Here is an 18,267-nt window from a genome sequence, read left to right on the forward strand (position 1 = left end):
CAGCAGCGGCAGCAGCAGCACGCCGCACAGTGGTCCGAAAGCCCGAATTCTTGGCCAAAACCCCCAAAACCGAAAGTTATCATCCGAGGTAAAGCTTCACATATTTGTCAATAGATAGCATTAGAGCTTTGAAATCCAAAAGGTCAGATGTTCATATAGACTCGCGCGGGACTGTGGTGTGTGCGCGCTTTCGAGCGCGCGAAAAATGAGGCTGTAGTTTTTTCAATTTTCATCAAAATCGAGTCAACCAAAATGGATATTATTCCTCAAGGTAAGTGAATTAAATAAATTTTGTGAATGAACCAAGTTTCGGAATTTATGGCGATGATATTAATGATGCAATACGAGTGCTGCAAAATAATCTATTTCATTGAATTGCATTACTATCTGTAGAGAATTAGTTATGATCCCCGGAGATCCTGCGGAGATCTCAACGATTCCTAGTGTGAAAAAGTATAGAGAATGTGAAACCGTTGGCATCGCCTGCTCGTTTTTGCTCCATTGGTCAAAAATACGCATTCTTCGAAGCAGTGTTTTGTCGACTCGGTCGGAGCCTCGTGGCCCGCCTCGTGGGATTAGTGTAGCGGGGCGACGCGGACAACGTCATTCATCGAAACGACGTCGATGATGAGAATTCAGATAGCGATTAGTATGTATCTTTAAAAATTATGTTATTTTGTTTGATAAGAAAAAAGACTGTATGAATTAAAGAAATTAATTTACAAAATATCACTTTTAACAAAGTTGTACCATTTTTCACGAAATATTCCCGCCATTTTCGGTCCACCATTTTCAATTTCGTATTTTTACATTCGTTTTCGGAATCGGCGACCCCAAAAACATTACTAGTATGAATTTCAGCGAATTGGTATCATTTTCCGCGAAAAACATCCGCCATTCTACGTCCGCCATTTTGAATTTTGCATTTTCGTTTTTTTTTCGGTATCAGCGACCCAAAAAACATTCGCACTACGAATTTCTAAAAATTCGTAGCATTTTTTGTAAAAAATATCCGCCATTTCGGGGCCGCCATTTTGAATTTCGCATTTTTGCATTCATTTTCGAAACCAGCAAGCCAAAAAACTACAGGTATAGTAATACTAGCAATTTTCACTGAGAAATATTTGAGTTATTAGTTTTGACCAGGAATTCGGGCTTTTGGACCACTGTGCGCCGTGGTGATGGGTGCTAACATCGGCAGCCCTGCGAGCGTGCAGTGGGACGAAGTTGAAAGTGCTTTCGCCAACCGGATCCGAACCGGAGTTGTAACGAATCTCGGGCATAAGAATTTGGACGCCTTTTTCGACGACGCGCAACGGATCATCGTTGAGCGATTGAGGCTGGTACTGCGCAAGGAGGGTAATCTGAAGGATAACCTCTCATTATCGTGCAAATTTGAAAACATAAAGCACGAGCGGATTGCGGAAGAAGTTAAAAGCTTCAACACTGCCAACATCGCGATCCTCCCCTTGAGCGATATCAACGGTTGGTTTACACACGCAAGGGCCGATCTACTTGTGAAGGTTTAGGATTTTGAACAACGCGATTCTGGGTGGAGCATGATCGAGATCCTCAATACCGCCGTAATAGTAGGGGAGCCCAAGAGGCTAAATGGTGAGTCACTTTAGCGCTGCGAGAACCTATTGAATCATAAAGATTAGATACTAAAAAGAAAGAAAGTTCATACGATATATGCTCTTTTACTGCCGGGGGAAGTAGGTACTGATTTTCAAAAATGTAAAAACAATTTATTATAAAGAAATAGTCGAGTGCGTCAGACATTAATATCGTATACGCCCTATGTGCTTCCGGTAACAGAGAAGTATTAATCTGCCGGCTTACAAGCCGGGGGTGGCAGCACGAAGGGGTAGAAAATGAGAAAAGAAAAAAAATTATTCAAGCTCATCGGATATTCAGGGGGAATGTTGAGTGACCTCTAAAAGGTATCCTATTCAAAAGACTGACGATTTGGATGCAGTCAGAACTCACGGCCGATTTTTGAAGATGTAAAAAAAAAAATAGTGACCTTGAAATACTCAAGCTCATCAGATTTATATGCAGACAGTTCAGCTCGATGTCCTTGTTGTGCTAACCTATAATCTGATAATTATGTGGAGGAATTTCATTGTTCTGACAGCTTAAGGTAGTACCGTGACATGTGAAGGACACCAATAGTCAATGGCTATTGGTTTCTTTCTCACTCACTAGTGCTGTCTTTCTTTACCGACTATCGCTCACTTACTTCCACTCACGTGAATCATCGCAAGTCACCAACTTTACAAATTATTTACAAAAAAATAAATACTGCTTGTTTATGTTTTTTTTTTTTTTTTGAAAAAAATTACTTGTTATATCCTCAATTAATGATTCTCAGTTTTTGAAAACAATCCTAAGAAAAATATGGCTGTTATTAAATAAAATGCTCACTCTACTACTCTGACTACGGGTAGGGAATACATGTTAAATGTACGACTAGCCATCAGCTGAGATGGCATCATGGCCGCAGAAAGTAGTGGGGGGACGGTGCGAGAGAGTGAGAAATAGAGAAAGAGCGAGAAGGGGAGAGAGGCGCGGAGTGGGAAATACATAGTTCTCAGCACTTGCACGTACCTCACTTTATCAATAATTTAAGCTTTTTTACGTTGTAGAAACAGTCAGATTATATTATATCCGTAATTTTTACATGATTTCCTTCAAATTAAAAAAAAAAAAATAACCGCGCTCGAATACTTCCAGGTGACGTTTTTGTTTTGCAAACTAATTATTCGCTTATTCTCTTATATCATGATCGAATCGTCGGAATATTGAAATTGACGCTTTTTTCCATGTAATTAACTTACCTTCTATTAATCTGACGAGCTCGAATTAATTTGAGGATCGATTTTTTTTTTACTAATCTGATTGGCTACCCTAGACGCACCCTTGCATGTTAAGGGTTCATATATGGTGGTTGTTCATAACAGGGTGCAAGGTTTCCTCCCTTATATTGTTCTGTCGCGCTTGAATAACACCTAAAATCCCCTCTTGGGCTCCCCTACTATAAAAAAAAATGCTTAAAAAATTATAACATAATGTTGGGTTACCATGGTCACCGCTCGTACAGAGCGAGCGTCGGGCGTTGGGTGACTATAGTCACCGATCGGGCCGAAAGGGTTAATTATAACTTGCGCGTATGATTAGAATTACTCGATAATATTTGATACACTAATATATGGTAATAATCGTCCGCCGCGTTGTCAGTCATGGTAATAAATTATCTCAAACAGATGTACGATACCACGTATCTCTTTCTTGAGTAAGACCGACGAATACCGCCGTCTTCTCGTTTTTCAAAAATAATAACAATTATCAGGTATTTGTGCGATAACGAGTATTTGGGAACCTCACTTCAACTACTCAAATATAATACTTCGTTAATTCCTTCTAGTATTTAAATTGAGATCATTATTCCATAAGTGATCCTTGAATTCGAATCATTATATACGTGAACTACAGTTTTATTCCTGTTCACGCGACAACGTCACCTTCCTGTTTAACGGGAAGCGGTTATTATCGCAGTAAAAGATAACATAATAACGGTTTCAAATGCACGGTGGTCTGACTTTTGTTTCTACAATTTGTTCTCTCATAAAACAATGAGAAAAAATTTTATAAATGGAAAATTTTGTGTGTCGAAGATTATTGCTAGATGTGCCGTCACGTGCTGCTCGTGATTCCGTCGTTGACACCAACTCGTACGATTAATAAATAAGCTAATAAGCTGCTTCAGTTTACTGTCCAGGTTGACTATCATTGGGGATTTCTTGAAGGAGATCATCCAGTGACACGGTTGGCTTACCGCAACATTTAAACCGGGGACCATGATTCACATGATTACACGGCTTCTTAGTTGACGTGAAAAATACGTATGCCAATTGTAAAAGTTTCGTTGCAGCTGATACCGATTGCTGCACGTATGACTTACGTATGGTTATGCTATAGCTGAGTTTTGCTGTTGAACGATTCTGATAACATAACTGTGATGTATGAAGTATGTATAAGAGACGCTTGCTGAAGGAGGTCTTACGCGACGTCTCCTAGATATATCGTGTACATGTGTTACGTTGCAAGAGCCCTTCAATTATTCACCAATTACGTATATGGTACAAATACGTATAAAGATCATATGCTACTGGTTACTTTGCGTTGTAGACCATAAGAAGGATGACTGGAAGCATATAAAATTTCGTTAAAATTTGTATTCATCTTCAGTACAGGTAAGGATTATGTACAATTGAATTTGGTAGAACATGCTTTTAAGTTATAGTTATATGAAAGATCATTTTGTTAAAAAAAAAAAACAAAAAAAAAACCAAATTCAATCGTTTACAGAAGTAAAAAAATGTCACTCATTTTGCCTAAGATTTACAAGAACTGTTTACACCAATCAAAAAGGCACTGGTAGCAATCTCGAGACTGTTCTTCATTTGCGTTGCATGTATCTTTCATCCATTCTTGAAACAACTCTTTATCCTTCCTCAGAACCAAATATCGGCCGAGAATAAGATAAGCCTGTGCGAAATTTCATACAAATTAGAAGTTGAAAATTTGTTACGACGATGTATAAAGTGATGTCTTCTTCAGTAACAATTTCGAGGCTATATGTACGGTAAATGTAACCACGTGTAGTTAACCAAACACGTGACAATTACGGATTACAATTGTTGCACAAACCTTATCATAACCAGCCGCCTCCATTCTTTTGCCTAAATCTTCACCGACACCAGCAAGTTCAGTCACCGGCTTTTCTCTCATTGGTTCAGCTGCGAAGTTTCTGTGCTTTTGCGATGTGCTGGACATGTTGCTAGCTGTGCTTTAACATAATAATTTCAATCAACAGGTGGCTAGTATTGTAACATGTAACCAATATTTTCACAACTGGGATTCACAAATTTTGTAGTCAAGATAAACATGTCAATTCACTTCGTAAATAATTTCAGAAGTCTATAATCAAGACTACTTTGTAAAAATACGAAATCCTCAGAATCATTCAGAGACCAACAGAAACTGATCAAGAAGTGTCGCACGGGCGCAATGCGGTGTTTCAAATACGATTCAAAGAGTAATAATATCAAAATATCAGGTTTAATATTGTTGCGGGAAACACTATATGATATTAATTTACATACATCCTGAGCGTGTAGTGTGATTTATATGTAGCTATTCAGCACTGGAACGTTTGATTAAAAATTTTCTAGGTCCGCTTTCTTCGGCTAAACTGAGACAAACTTTGTCAATCACTGATAAATAGGTTCTCCTCCAAATTTGATTATTTTTTGTTCTTTTTTCTCAACTGATTAGTATTGATACACCAACAAAATTACTGACCCGCATTAATCGACCTTCAACTACCAAGTTACTTAGCCAAGCTGAGCCCAAGCCACCACCCTGACCATAAGCCACGCCGCTGCTGTGGCTGCGTTACCAACCCTCTGGTGGCCATAGGTCGTACCCAATGTGAAAATGGACCGTACTTTGAATTTACAACCGTATACAAAGATTTCACGGAGTACATTTTTGTGGTTTATATTTTATGGTCGTAAAATGACCAAGATTTTGTTCATTTTGTTCCTTTTCTCAAGGACCAGACAGGATTTAACCAAATTATTGACATTCTTACGTTCAAGAATATTTCAAACCAACAATAAAGATTGTGCATTTTTCAATTACACGAAGGAGTTGCTGGGAATTTGGAGAAAATATTATTTTCTTTATTTTTGTATCAATAATTAAAAACATATAACCAGAAATGTGAATTACTCGAACAGTTTCTTTATACTTCCGTACCTGATTCTTTTGCGATATTAAGGGCGTTGCCTACGCCTTGAAGAGCGCGCGCAAACAGGGAATCACGATTTTCCTTCTCATTTCCTCATTTTTGAAGATAATTGGGCTCTTGGGAGGTCATTTTGAAGATAAAGGATAGATCTGTACCGCCTCTCTTGCCGAATTTTCGATTTCGCTTTCAGATTTGCGAAAAACGTACTTGAAAGTACGTTATCTTTGAAGTGAGACACAGCGAACAGTGAATTTTTTCTCGAAATTCGGCGAAAGAGGCGACACAGATCTTTTCTTTATCTTGAAATTGACTCGCTAAGAACCTATTTATCTTCAAAAATGAGGAAATGAGAAGGAAAACCACGAAGCATAAAACAGCAAATCTTTCGCGCAAAAGGCGGGCGGCTGCTAGCGCCACGACTGCGTTGGCGGGCGACCATGCGAATTACAGGCGAGGAGAGTAGACTCAACACCCCCCGCTACAATTCCCCTCCTTCGAATCCTCGTCGCTCGGCACGTGGATAGTGTTCCGCGCTTTTATTTTTGCTTGTGTTTTTCTACAGTGTTTTTTATTATTTCGAATCAGTATTTATTCCCGCGATGGCTAAGAAGAGAGGGAACCTGTCTTTGAAGAAGGAGAAACGACTCGGCGTAAAGATTTTGGCAAATTTCAGGAAAAAATTAGGTGAATCGAATTATTTATATGATTGATGTCGCATCCTCTCCGACTTCGAGATTCAATCACTTGAGTACGAACAATCGCAGGGCTTTAATCTAAGAAGGTACTGTCAAGAGCCGATATTGCTGTTCATGATAGCAGTATAATGACATTCTCAAGTTTTTGTATACATACGAAAATATAAACTAGAATGCATTGTGACGTGTGGTACTAGCCCGGTTTGCATTAGTCGCTGAAATATGTCATCAATTTGTTACGTGTTCAGGTTAAATGATCGAAATCGATATTCGGCAATTAGCATGAGTGTTTACACTTTGTCGATCATAAGGAATATTCTCATCACTCATTGTGACTACCTAAGTATCCAAGGTAAAATTACAAGGTATCTGGCAGAACTTTCCATACGAAGTAAATACGGCGCGTACCTATTACGCCACTAAAATACGCGCGTTTTGTTCTTAGAAATAAACTTGACGTAATTCTGGGGTAATCATACACGCATACTAGGGTGGGCCAAAAAAATCGACTATTTTTTTTTTCACTTGGTACTCCGAAAACTTGGTTGGTAGAGACCTCAAAAACATTCTCTCCAAGTATGAGCTCTTAATTTTAATAGGAAGGTCCTCCGCCTCGCAGTTTTCTATTTTTTTCTTATGGCGAGGAAGAAAAATACATATCTCGGTATCTACTATTTATAAAAATAAAACGACGTATCATATTTTCGTAAGAAATTGAATTCTCTACAAAAAAGGTTTCTTGAAATTTTTTTGCACACCTCACTGTTCAGAAGTTATCGAAGGTAAAAGTTTGATCATTTTGAGGTAGATGTCTTTTTTTTTTATGAATTTTATAACTCTTCAACAAAACGTCATTATAATACGCGCAACTCATATTTTCATAGGAAATTGAATTCTCTACAAGAAAGGTCTCTTGCAATTTTTTTTGTATGAGTTCACTGTTCAGAAGATATTCACCGTCAAACTTCAATGCACACTATTTTTAACAGTCTTTTGTTAATAATTCAAACAATTTCAATTCAATTCATGAGTTTCGGGGAAATTGTACAAATTTCAGTTTCTATGAACATGAAAATGTTCTAATCTTTTATTCTCGTTTTTTTCTTAGTCCCAACCATGTTTGGGTACATCGAAACAAATAATTATTGCATAAGTTTGACGGTGAATATTTTCTGAACGGTTAACATAATCGACTAATCATAAGAGACCATTGTTGTAAGGAACAGGGTCAACTTCCTCTTAAGCCACAGAAAAAAAAAAAATATGAAACAATTTACCCCAGGGTCGTATCTTCTTGCCCCAGACCGGGGTAAGATTTGACAGTCTGTTAAAGTTTAAAAAAAATGCATATCTTAAGAACGATTTTCGATATCCAATTAGTTCTGTCGCAGAATTAATATTTGATAGTAAACCTAAAGCCGCATCAATTGGGGATGAATTCGTATTTATACATTGTGCGAAATTTCATTTTTTGTAAAGAGTGTAACTTCCAGCCCCAGTCTCCCCAAAATAAAAAATAGATATGTAAACCCCTTTCTTAGTGGAAATAAACGATTCAAAATTGTGATAAACTTTAAAGAAAGCAAGCAAACTGATGGTACTTCTAGAAATTGCGTTCTACAATAAATTTTGTTTTTAGTCTGATCCTGGTATTTTTGGAAATAAGTTTGTCTTTTCGTTTAACGGAATATTTCTTATAATAGAGTAATAACCCGTTTCAACTTGAATTCGTTTGTTAGATTTTCGTTTCTTTTCTTTTGAAGTCAATAATGTGGCCAGGGTTGAGTCGGAAATGAAGTCCTACGTACATAACTCAGGAATGAAATTCGATTATTCGTTGGGGTGATTTCTGCCCGCGGGAATATCATCCGCCTTTATTCTCCTGTTACATAATATACTATGCTATGTGAAACCCGGATAGGCTAGTCAGACTGGAATCTCAAAAAAGTGAAACGTATGTTACTCCAATTAATGCGAACAGAATCGATCACAGTTTTAATGCGAGACGATAAATACGCATAAAGCTCTTCAATCGTCGCTGTGAAATTACAAACAGCCCGCTTCATATGCGCCTGAAAAACAGAATTAGCAGAAATACATACCACGTCAAATTCCCCTGCCTCTGTCGTACGCTTAGAAATGAACGCCACTCGGTTCAGCGAGTCCAGTAAACTGTCAATCTGTTCGATCGGCGATCCGTTGTCACGTGCGTTCTCAAGAAAAAAAAAAAAATCCCGTGGCGATGATACTTCTTATACGCGAAAAACGTCGTTCAATTAATAATTCCGATACATAGATTTTTGCAAATTCAATCAAACTCAATCAAGTATCTTGCTCAGCATGAAAACGAGAAGTTGTAGCCGTCACGAGAACAAGTCTGACAATGAGAGCGAATGAAGGAGAAGGCTACGTTCGGACGAATACATTATTGCGATAAGTACACCCCCCCTCTCTTTCCTGCGGTAGGACTCGCCCAGATTTCATCCGGTAATGAAACGGAAGTCTTTGCGAGGCGCCGCGTTTTTTCCAATGACGCAAACTCGTGGGTTTTCACCACAAACGCGAGAAAGAAAGATAACAAAGAGAACGATAACAGATCGTCGTGAAGTACAATGTAGAGAATTTACATTATTCAACTTTATAGATTTGCGGAATAATTTGATGTTCTGGCATTTAACGCACTAGGAAATTACACTGGAATGAATATCGTTTTAACCCTTTCGGTACGGACGCACTCTACGTCGCGCCGGGCCCGCTGGCCGAGCAGTCGCGGCAAGCGTCCATACTTGCGGAGCAACCGCAAGCGCCCGTCAGACGCACAATACCACGCTATCTTACGCAGAGCGAGTGCAGTCGTTCGTAATAGTAGGGGAGCAAAAGAGGCTAAATGGTAAGTCACTCGAGCGCTGCGAGAACCTATTGGATCATAAAGATTAGATACTAAAAAGAAAAAAAGTTCGTACGATATATGACCTTTTGCTGCCGGGGGAAGTAGGTACTGATTTTCAAAAATGTAAAAACAATTTATTATAAAGAAATAGTCGAGTGCGTCAGACATTAATATCGTATACGCCCTATGTGCTTCCGGTAACAGAGAAGTATTAATCTGCCGGCTTACAAGCCGGGGGTGGCAGCACGAAGGGGTAGAAAATGAGAAAAGAAAAAAAATTATTCAAGCTCATCGGATATTCAGGGGGAATGTTGAGTGACCTCTAAAAGGTATCCTATTCAAAAGACTGACGATTTGGATGCAGTCAGAACTCACGGCCGATTTTTGAAGATGTAAAAAAAAAAATAGTGACCTTGAAATACTCAAGCTCATCAGATTTATATGCAGACAGTTCAGCTCGATGTCCTTGTTGTGCTAACCTATAATCTGATAATTATGTGGAGGAATTTCATTGTTCTGACAGCTTAAGGTAGTACCGTGACATGTGAAGGACACCAATAGTCAATGGCTATTGGTTTCTTTCTCACTCACTAGTGCTGTCTTTCTTTACCGACTATCGCTCACTTACTTCCACTCACGTGAATCATCGCAAGTCACCAACTTTACAAATTATTTACAAAAAAATAAATACTGCTTGTTTATGTTTTTTTTTTTTTTTTGAAAAAAATTACTTGTTATATCCTCAATTAATAATTCTCAGTTTTTGAAAACAATCCTAAGAAAAATATGGCTGTTATTAAATAAAATGCTCACTCTACTACTCTGACTACGGGTAGGGAATACATGTTAAATGTACGACTAGCCATCAGCTGAGATGGCATCATGGCCGCAGAAAGTAGTGGGGGGACGGTGCGAGAGAGTGAGAAATAGAGAAAGAGCGAGAAGGGGAGAGAGGCGCGGAGTGGGAAATACATAGTTCTCAGCACTTGCACGTACCTCACTTTATCAATAATTTAAGCTTTTTTACGTTGTAGAAACAGTCAGATTATATTATATCCGTAATTTTTACATGATTTCCTTCAAATTAAAAAAAAAAAAATAACCGCGCTCGAATACTTCCAGGTGACGTTTTTGTTTTGCAAACTAATTATTCGCTTATTCTCTTATATCATGATCGAATCGTCGGAATATTGAAATTGACGCTTTTTTCCATGTAATTAACTTACCTTCTATTAATCTGACGAGCTCGAATTAATTTGAGGATCGATTTTTTTTTTACTAATCTGATTGGCTACCCTAGACGCACCCTTGCATGTTAAGGGTTCATATATGGTGGTTGTTCATAACAGGGTGCAAGGCTTCCTCCCTTATATTGTTCTGTCGCGCTTGAATAACACCTAAAATCCCCTCTTGGGCTCCCCTACTATAAAAAAAAATGCTTAAAAAATTATAACATAATGTTGGGTTACCATGGTCACCGCTCGTACAGAGCGAGCGTCGGGCGTTGGGTGACTATAGTCACCGATCGGGCCGAAAGGGTTAATTATAACTTGCGCGTATGATTAGAATTACTCGATAATATTTGATACACTAATATATGGTAATAATCGTCCGCCGCGTTGTCAGTCATGGTAATAAATTATCTCAAACAGATGTACGATACCACGTATCTCTTTCTTGAGTAAGACCGACGAATACCGCCGTCTTCTCGTTTTTCAAAAATAATAACAATTATCAGGTATTTGTGCGATAACGAGTATTTGGGAACCTCACTTCAACTACTCAAATATAATACTTCGTTAATTCCTTCTAGTATTTAAATTGAGATCATTATTCCATAAGTGATCCTTGAATTCGAATCATTATATACGTGAACTACAGTTTTATTCCTGTTCACGCGACAACGTCACCTTCCTGTTTAACGGGAAGCGGTTATTATCGCAGTAAAAGATAACATAATAACGGTTTCAAATGCACGGTGGTCTGACTTTTGTTTCTACAATTTGTTCTCTCATAAAACAATGAGAAAAAATTTTATAAATGGAAAATTTTGTGTGTCGAAGATTATTGCTAGATGTGCCGTCACGTGCTGCTCGTGATTCCGTCGTTGACACCAACTCGTACGATTAATAAATAAGCTAATAAGCTGCTTCAGTTTACTGTCCAGGTTGACTATCATTGGGGATTTCTTGAAGGAGATCATCCAGTGACACGGTTGGCTTACCGCAACATTTAAACCGGGGACCATGATTCACATGATTACACGGCTTCTTAGTTGACGTGAAAAATACGTATGCCAATTGTAAAAGTTTCGTTGCAGCTGATACCGATTGCTGCACGTATGACTTACGTATGGTTATGCTATAGCTGAGTTTTGCTGTTGAACGATTCTGATAACATAACTGTGATGTATGAAGTATGTATAAGAGACGCTTGCTGAAGGAGGTCTTACGCGACGTCTCCTAGATATATCGTGTACATGTGTTACGTTGCAAGAGCCCTTCAATTATTCACCAATTACGTATATGGTACAAATACGTATAAAGAACGTGAAACAAACACGTCGATATCGTACAAGCTATTCGTGTCAAATATACGTCAGTCAGACGTATGACCAAGAGCTTTGGAATTCACTTAATGTTTATGTCTCGTATATATATCGACTACGTAAGGAACATACGTATACGAGCCTCACGTTGGGTATATACATATATGTATATATGACGTACGAAACAATTTAGCTCAAGGAGGTTCGACCGAATCTTATGTAAAAAATAATTTCCAACTTTGAGCTTAGAAATTAAGTATACATGTAAATAAATATGTAATTTATCATATCCTAAAATTTGAAAATGATTCACCGTTTAGTTATTTAGATATTAAATTTCAAAAATCACATTTTTTCTCTCCTTATACATGGGCTCTTATGGCGGACAAACTTTTGTCGAGACTATTTTTATTTTTTCCAATATGAATCTCCCGACTTTAACGAATAAAAAACTATACACAAGAAACTTGAACTATTGTAAAATATAAGAAAAATCTAAAAACATTACATTACCGATATAATTTTGAAAATATTTAAAGTTGAATTTTATTTTTTTAACTCTGTTATCGACGGCTATTTACTTGAGTAAAGATTTGGCAACGCCGCGTCAACGGCTGAGAAAAAAGAAAAGGATAGAAGCATAGTTACAGAGAGAGAAAATACAGAACATGACATAATGTTAGAAATATAACAACAATTGTTCATATTAGTAAATAAATTAAAAACAATGTCTCACTTACACACTCATGCACGTTTCCGTAATGGATATAATGAAACGCGCTGTTGCCAAATCTGTTCAATCAATCCGGCGCGTAATAAATACGAAAGTCATTTTATTACTTTATTTTATTAAATAAATAAAAATTATTAATTATTGAATTTTTTGAATAATTTTAAATTACCTTCCAATTGGACGACTGAAATATTCACTGTGAGTGAGGTGAAAAATACCAATCCACCGACGTACAAACTTACCGATTATCAAGATCATCCCATCGAGGGGGGCTTCTACGAGGAGGAGCTCGACAAAGTAAAATACCCCGACGGTTATCTTGTGGAGAAAGTATTACGCAAACGGGGGAATCAGGTCCATGTGAAGTGGTTGGGTTTTGATAGCTCGCACAATAGCTGGATAAATAAAACAGACATGTAACATAATTTGTATGTATTTTCCGAATTACAATAAAAGATTTGAATATACAAATATTTCCACACTTATCTCCTTCGCATGCACATGTGCCATACCCGATACCATGAAAACAATAATAACAATAATAATAATAATCTGCAATTTTTCCATACGATTATTACACATTTTATTTTTTGGAAAACTTTTTTTCATTTTCTGAAAACTTTTTTTCGTTTTCTGAAAACTTTTCTCGTGGTAAACGAATAAAAATGAATAATTTCTCAATATATTGATAATAAATAAATAAATAAATGAATAAATAAATAAATAAATAAATAAATAAATAAATAAATAAATAAATAAATAAATAAATGTTAAGTATATGAATTCACATTTTCAAATCCAGTCAATATCGCTTCCGCATGATGGAGGATCGCCCGAGGCGTCAAACGTAAATATTCACAATAATTCTACGTCTACAGTTTTATCCTATAGCTATTGGGGGGCTGGGACAAACCTCCAAGGTAGGGTGTCGGTCTGTCCAGGTATCAATTGCCGCTTGTCATCCTGCCAACTGAGAGCCAATTTTTTTTGTACGATCGTGCTTACTTCATGTTTCTTACTTCGTATCAAACACTGGGGGAGGGTCAACTCTTGGTAAGCCATCAGACAGCGCTTATAATCATCAAACGTGATGCTATTTATCGAAGAATTTTTACACCCTTGGCGCGCTTACTCACTTTTTCCCCATCCCCGCCCATCGTAGTAAATGTGTACAGCTTCGCTCGCAGTCCCACAAACTCTGTCATAATCTTACCATTATTTTCATCCTTCATCAGCCCTAGTCGTTTCTCGTTTTCAAGCGGAATGCCATACACATTGTCGGGCGGATAGTCAGAGGTATCAAACATTGTATCCACATCACGTTTGATGATATCGTAGATGTTCGATACGTTTAATTGATAAATAAGGCTGTCTGTGTCGGTATACAACAATTTGACCTCGCTGTTCGAAAAGTTGGATTTCACATAATTATAGTGGAAATCGTAAAGAATGATTTTTGACAGATCTAGAATCGATGCACCGACGTAAATAGGTTTAGCGAAGTGAACTTTGACACGATTCATTTCAATGATGACCATATCAGCGCCAAATACGGTGCAGTTGTGAAAGTTTGCCCTGGCAATAAGCGTTCTCGCATCACCTCTTCCCTCCCATTTTGTGACCGATTTTACATCTTTATGATTTCGCACATTCTCCATAGTCTTCCCGAACACCGCGTTACTCATGAGTTTGTAAAAGTTTTTCTCAAATTCATTCCTAGACCGGTTGCGCATGTCCGTGTTGAGCGTGATGTAAGGTTCGAGCCATGGAGATTGTGCAAACTTTAATACTCTGTGCACTTTCGTTACTTTCAATCCTAAACTCAAACACTGCTTCAAATTTCTATAGTGCAATATATACTTTGTTTTGGGGTGAAGTGTGGTCGCGAGTTTGGCGTTTTTACTACCTGGAGGAGTAAAATGCTCGGGACGAAGAGGCAAGTCTTTGTGATCCTCGTGGAGTTCTACAGGATAGTCCAAATCTACCTCCAGAAAGTAACCGATCGGCGAATCGTCCGGATGGTTCGTTATATCGATGTGCTGATACTCACACTCGAACGAGCCGATTGGTAAATGCACGCTCATAGCTGCTCCGTACAGGTTATTCACGTCAAAATACGTGAGATACGTTTCCGCTTTGTTTGGATCAAATTCTGTTCTCATGAATCTATTATTGGCCCGAGCGTGTCGATTAGAACATTGCGCTATGCCGCCTCGAATGGTTCTTTCAATAAATAACTCCATTTCAGGGTTGTCCAAAAGTTGCAAAGTTACATTGGTATGCTTGAGCATCGCTTCAGAAGCAAGTCCTGATGCAGTGTAGTAGCGCAACGGATCTAAATCATATGTTTTGAAGCAGCCAGCGCGGAAATTTTCGAAAATATCGGCAAGCAAAAGAACATCTGTCTTTAAATATGAATCCGAGTAGCCGCTCAATGACTCTAAATGAAATTCCCCCCAAAAATTTTTAGCGTGCTCGTAATCGGTGTCTGAAATATTTGCATCGCAGAGGTGCGAGTAGAAATGCTTCTTTGCAGGTAAACGCTGTTCATCGAGTTTCCCCCAACAATCGACGTATTCATAGGGAAAAACGCCTTTGCGGGTCATCAAACTGAACTGAGTCGGGTTATTATAAAATTCACGTGTTATGCGTTTATCGGTATCGGTCAAATATGTGGAAAGTTTACCGATGCTGCTAGCCATAAATCGAAACGAATCGATGAATCTCAAGTGCATCATCGTCCCATCAACGCGTTTCGTGAAGGATATATATTTTTCCTTATTTATGGGTAGCAGGGTAATTTCACCGGGAAAAGTTGACGCGAGGGATTATATTAAAAAGTGAGAATCGTAACCGGACAAATTGTGGAAAACTATTGGAATTGTGCACGTCTCTCTGAAATTCAAATTACACCGATTATGATCAGGACCACGATATTTACCCGGGAAGTGACAGTGGTCGTGACACTTTTTCTCCTCAGGGGTAAACGGCTTTTCGCAAATGTAGCAATTCTTTGCGCGCATGTGACGGTCGTGTTGCACTTGGGTAAGAGACTCCATCGGAATTATGTTTTTGACGCGTGACTCTACTTTAATCGATAAATCTTTAAGCTGTTGCATAAACCAATCTATGCAATCAACGCCACGTTTACTGTGGAACTCCGATAAAGTCTCATCGTACGCGCAATGCACATAGTACGCTACACTGTGCGGGATATGCTTTTGAAATTCACATGTTTTACGGGTTGAAACGTGATTTTCGAATTCGTTAATCGGTATAGACTCTAATATGCATTCGAGATCGGCGTAAACGACAAACGGGACGGTACCCTTGTTCTGAAAATTTGGAAATGCTACATCTTTCGACTCGGGAAATTACATGCGTACTTTATTCAGCATAATACAATCTTGCCGATGACTGTCGTAGGCATGTTTCACGGTAAAGTGACACAAACATCTGTCGCATGAAAACAGTTGACCATCATGATTAAACAATTGTTTGCTCACCAATCGCGAAAGATCTTTAATCCAAGCAAAGTGGAATCTTGGTGTTAACTTGCGAGCCATATCATGTTCTGGGTTACTCTCAACCATCAGAAGATGAATCGTGTCTAAGTTCACGGTACTCAAATGATCGCTCAAATAAATTGGCACGATGACGTTTTTATTCGATTTTGCATGATCCGAAAAAATTTGAGATTCTATCCCATATACATTGATTCGCAAATTATTCAATCTCTCAAGCTTTTTCACGTCATGTAGAGTAGCAGGGAATTTGATACCTGTACAGTCCAACTCGGAGATAAAGCGGCGATAATGGCTAGTCCTATCGGTGTGGGTGTTGGTCGGGTGGCGTGCTGCAGTGATGGACCAGAAAAGACATCTTTCATCTTTGTTTTTCACATTAACCACCGCTCTCTTCCGCTGAATGTCCTTGGGCAGCTCAACGAATGTCGGACGCCCCGCAGCGAGAGGCTGGTACCGGTTGATATTTATAGTAGGGGAGCCCAAGAGGGGATTTTGGGTTCTATTTTTGGGGGGAATTTCATTTAGAGTCATTGAGCGGCTACTCGGATTCATATTTAAAGACAGATGTTCTTTTGCTTGCCGATATTTTCGAAAATTTCCGCGCTGGCTGCTTCAAAACATATGATTTAGATCCGTTGCGCTACTACACTGCATCAGGACTTGCTTCTGAAGCGATGCTCAAGCATACCAATGTAACTTTGCAACTTTTGGACAACCCTGAAATGGAGTTATTTATTGAAAGAACCATTCGAGGCGGCATAGCGCAATGTTCTAATCGACACGCTCGGGCCAATAATAGATTCATGAGAACAGAATTTGATCCAAACAAAGCGGAAACGTATCTCACGTATTTTGACGTGAATAACCTGTACGGAGCAGCTATGAGCGTGCATTTACCAATCGGCTCGTTCGAGTGTGAGTATCAGCACATCGATATAACGAACCATCCGGACGATTCGCCGATCGGTTACTTTCTGGAGGTAGATTTGGACTATCCTGTAGAACTCCACGAGGATCACAAAGACTTGCCTCTTCGTCCCGAGCATTTTACTCCTCCAGGTAGTAAAAACGCCAAACTCGCGACCACACTTCACCCCAAAACAAAGTATATATTGCACTATAGAAATTTGAAGCAGTGTTTGAGTTTAGGATTGAAAGTAACGAAAGTGCACAGAGTATTAAAGTTTGCACAATCTCCATGGCTCGAACCTTACATCACGCTCAACACGGACATGCGCAACCGGTCTAGGAATGAATTTGAGAAAAACTTTTACAAACTCATGAGTAACGCGGTGTTCGGGAAGACTATGGAGAATGTGCGAAATCATAAAGATGTAAAATCGGTCACAAAATGGGAGGGAAGAGGTGATGCGAGAACGCTTATTGCCAGGGCAAACTTTCACAACTGCACCGTATTTGGCGCTGATATGGTCATCATTGAAATGAATCGTGTCAAAGTTCACTTCGCTAAACCTATTTACGTCGGTGCATCGATTCTAGATCTGTCAAAAATCATTCTTTACGATTTCCACTATAATTATGTGAAATCCAACTTTTCGAACAGCGAGGTCAAATTGTTGTATACCGACACAGACAGCCTTATTTATCAATTAAACGTATCGAACATCTACGATATCATCAAACGTGATGTGGATACAATGTTTGATACCTCTGACTATCCGCCCGACAATGTGTATGGCATTCCGCTTGAAAACGAGAAACGACTAGGGCTGATGAAGGATGAAAATAATGGTAAGATTATGACAGAGTTTGTGGGACTGCGAGCGAAGCTGTACACATTTACTACGATGGGCGGGGATGGGGAAAAAGTGAGTAAGCGCGCCAAGGGTGTAAAAATTCTTCGATAAATAGCATCACGTTTGATGATTATAAGCGCTGTCTGATGGCTTACCAAGAGTTGACCCTCCCCCAGTGTTTGATACGAAGTAAGAAACATGAAGTAAGCACGATCGTACAAAAAAAATTGGCTCTCAGTTGGCAGGATGACAAGCGGCAATTGATACCTGGACAGACCGACACCCTACCTTGGAGGTTT

The 18,267-nt window shown here is 38.7% G+C and overlaps 1 protein-coding gene and 1 long non-coding RNA gene across 5 annotated transcripts; both read right to left on the minus strand.

Moving 5' to 3' along the window:
• Positions 1-20: 20 nt before the first annotated feature.
• LOC124301477 (uncharacterized) lies at positions 21-806 on the minus strand. Its single transcript, XR_006907493.1, has 2 exons — positions 751-806; positions 21-126 (listed from the first exon to the last, which is right to left on the minus strand). It is a non-coding gene; the product is annotated as an uncharacterized LOC124301477 (long non-coding RNA).
• Positions 807-4,227: 3,421 nt separating this feature from the next.
• On the minus strand, positions 4,228-9,157 carry LOC124301470 (barrier-to-autointegration factor-like). Of its 4 annotated transcripts, none has more exons than XM_046756569.1 (3): positions 8,616-9,157; positions 4,714-4,847; positions 4,228-4,551 (listed from the first exon to the last, which is right to left on the minus strand). In XM_046756569.1, the coding sequence occupies exons 2-3, from the start codon at positions 4,837-4,839 to the stop codon at positions 4,405-4,407; spliced, it is 273 nt and encodes a 90-aa protein (XP_046612525.1). In that variant the 5' UTR covers positions 4,840-4,847; positions 8,616-9,157; the 3' UTR covers positions 4,228-4,404. The 4 variants fall into 4 exon arrangements, with proteins under 4 accessions (XP_046612525.1, XP_046612522.1, XP_046612524.1 ...); XM_046756566.1 differs by having other exon boundaries at positions 4,714-4,852; positions 8,616-9,120; XM_046756568.1 differs by lacking the exon at positions 8,616-9,157 and adding an exon at positions 5,169-5,682 and having other exon boundaries at positions 4,714-4,852.
• Positions 9,158-18,267: the final 9,110 nt, after the last annotated feature.

Source organism: Neodiprion virginianus, chromosome 3 (genome assembly GCF_021901495.1).
Source record: "Neodiprion virginianus isolate iyNeoVirg1 chromosome 3, iyNeoVirg1.1, whole genome shotgun sequence".
Classification (NCBI taxonomy): domain Eukaryota; kingdom Metazoa; phylum Arthropoda; class Insecta; order Hymenoptera; family Diprionidae; genus Neodiprion; species Neodiprion virginianus.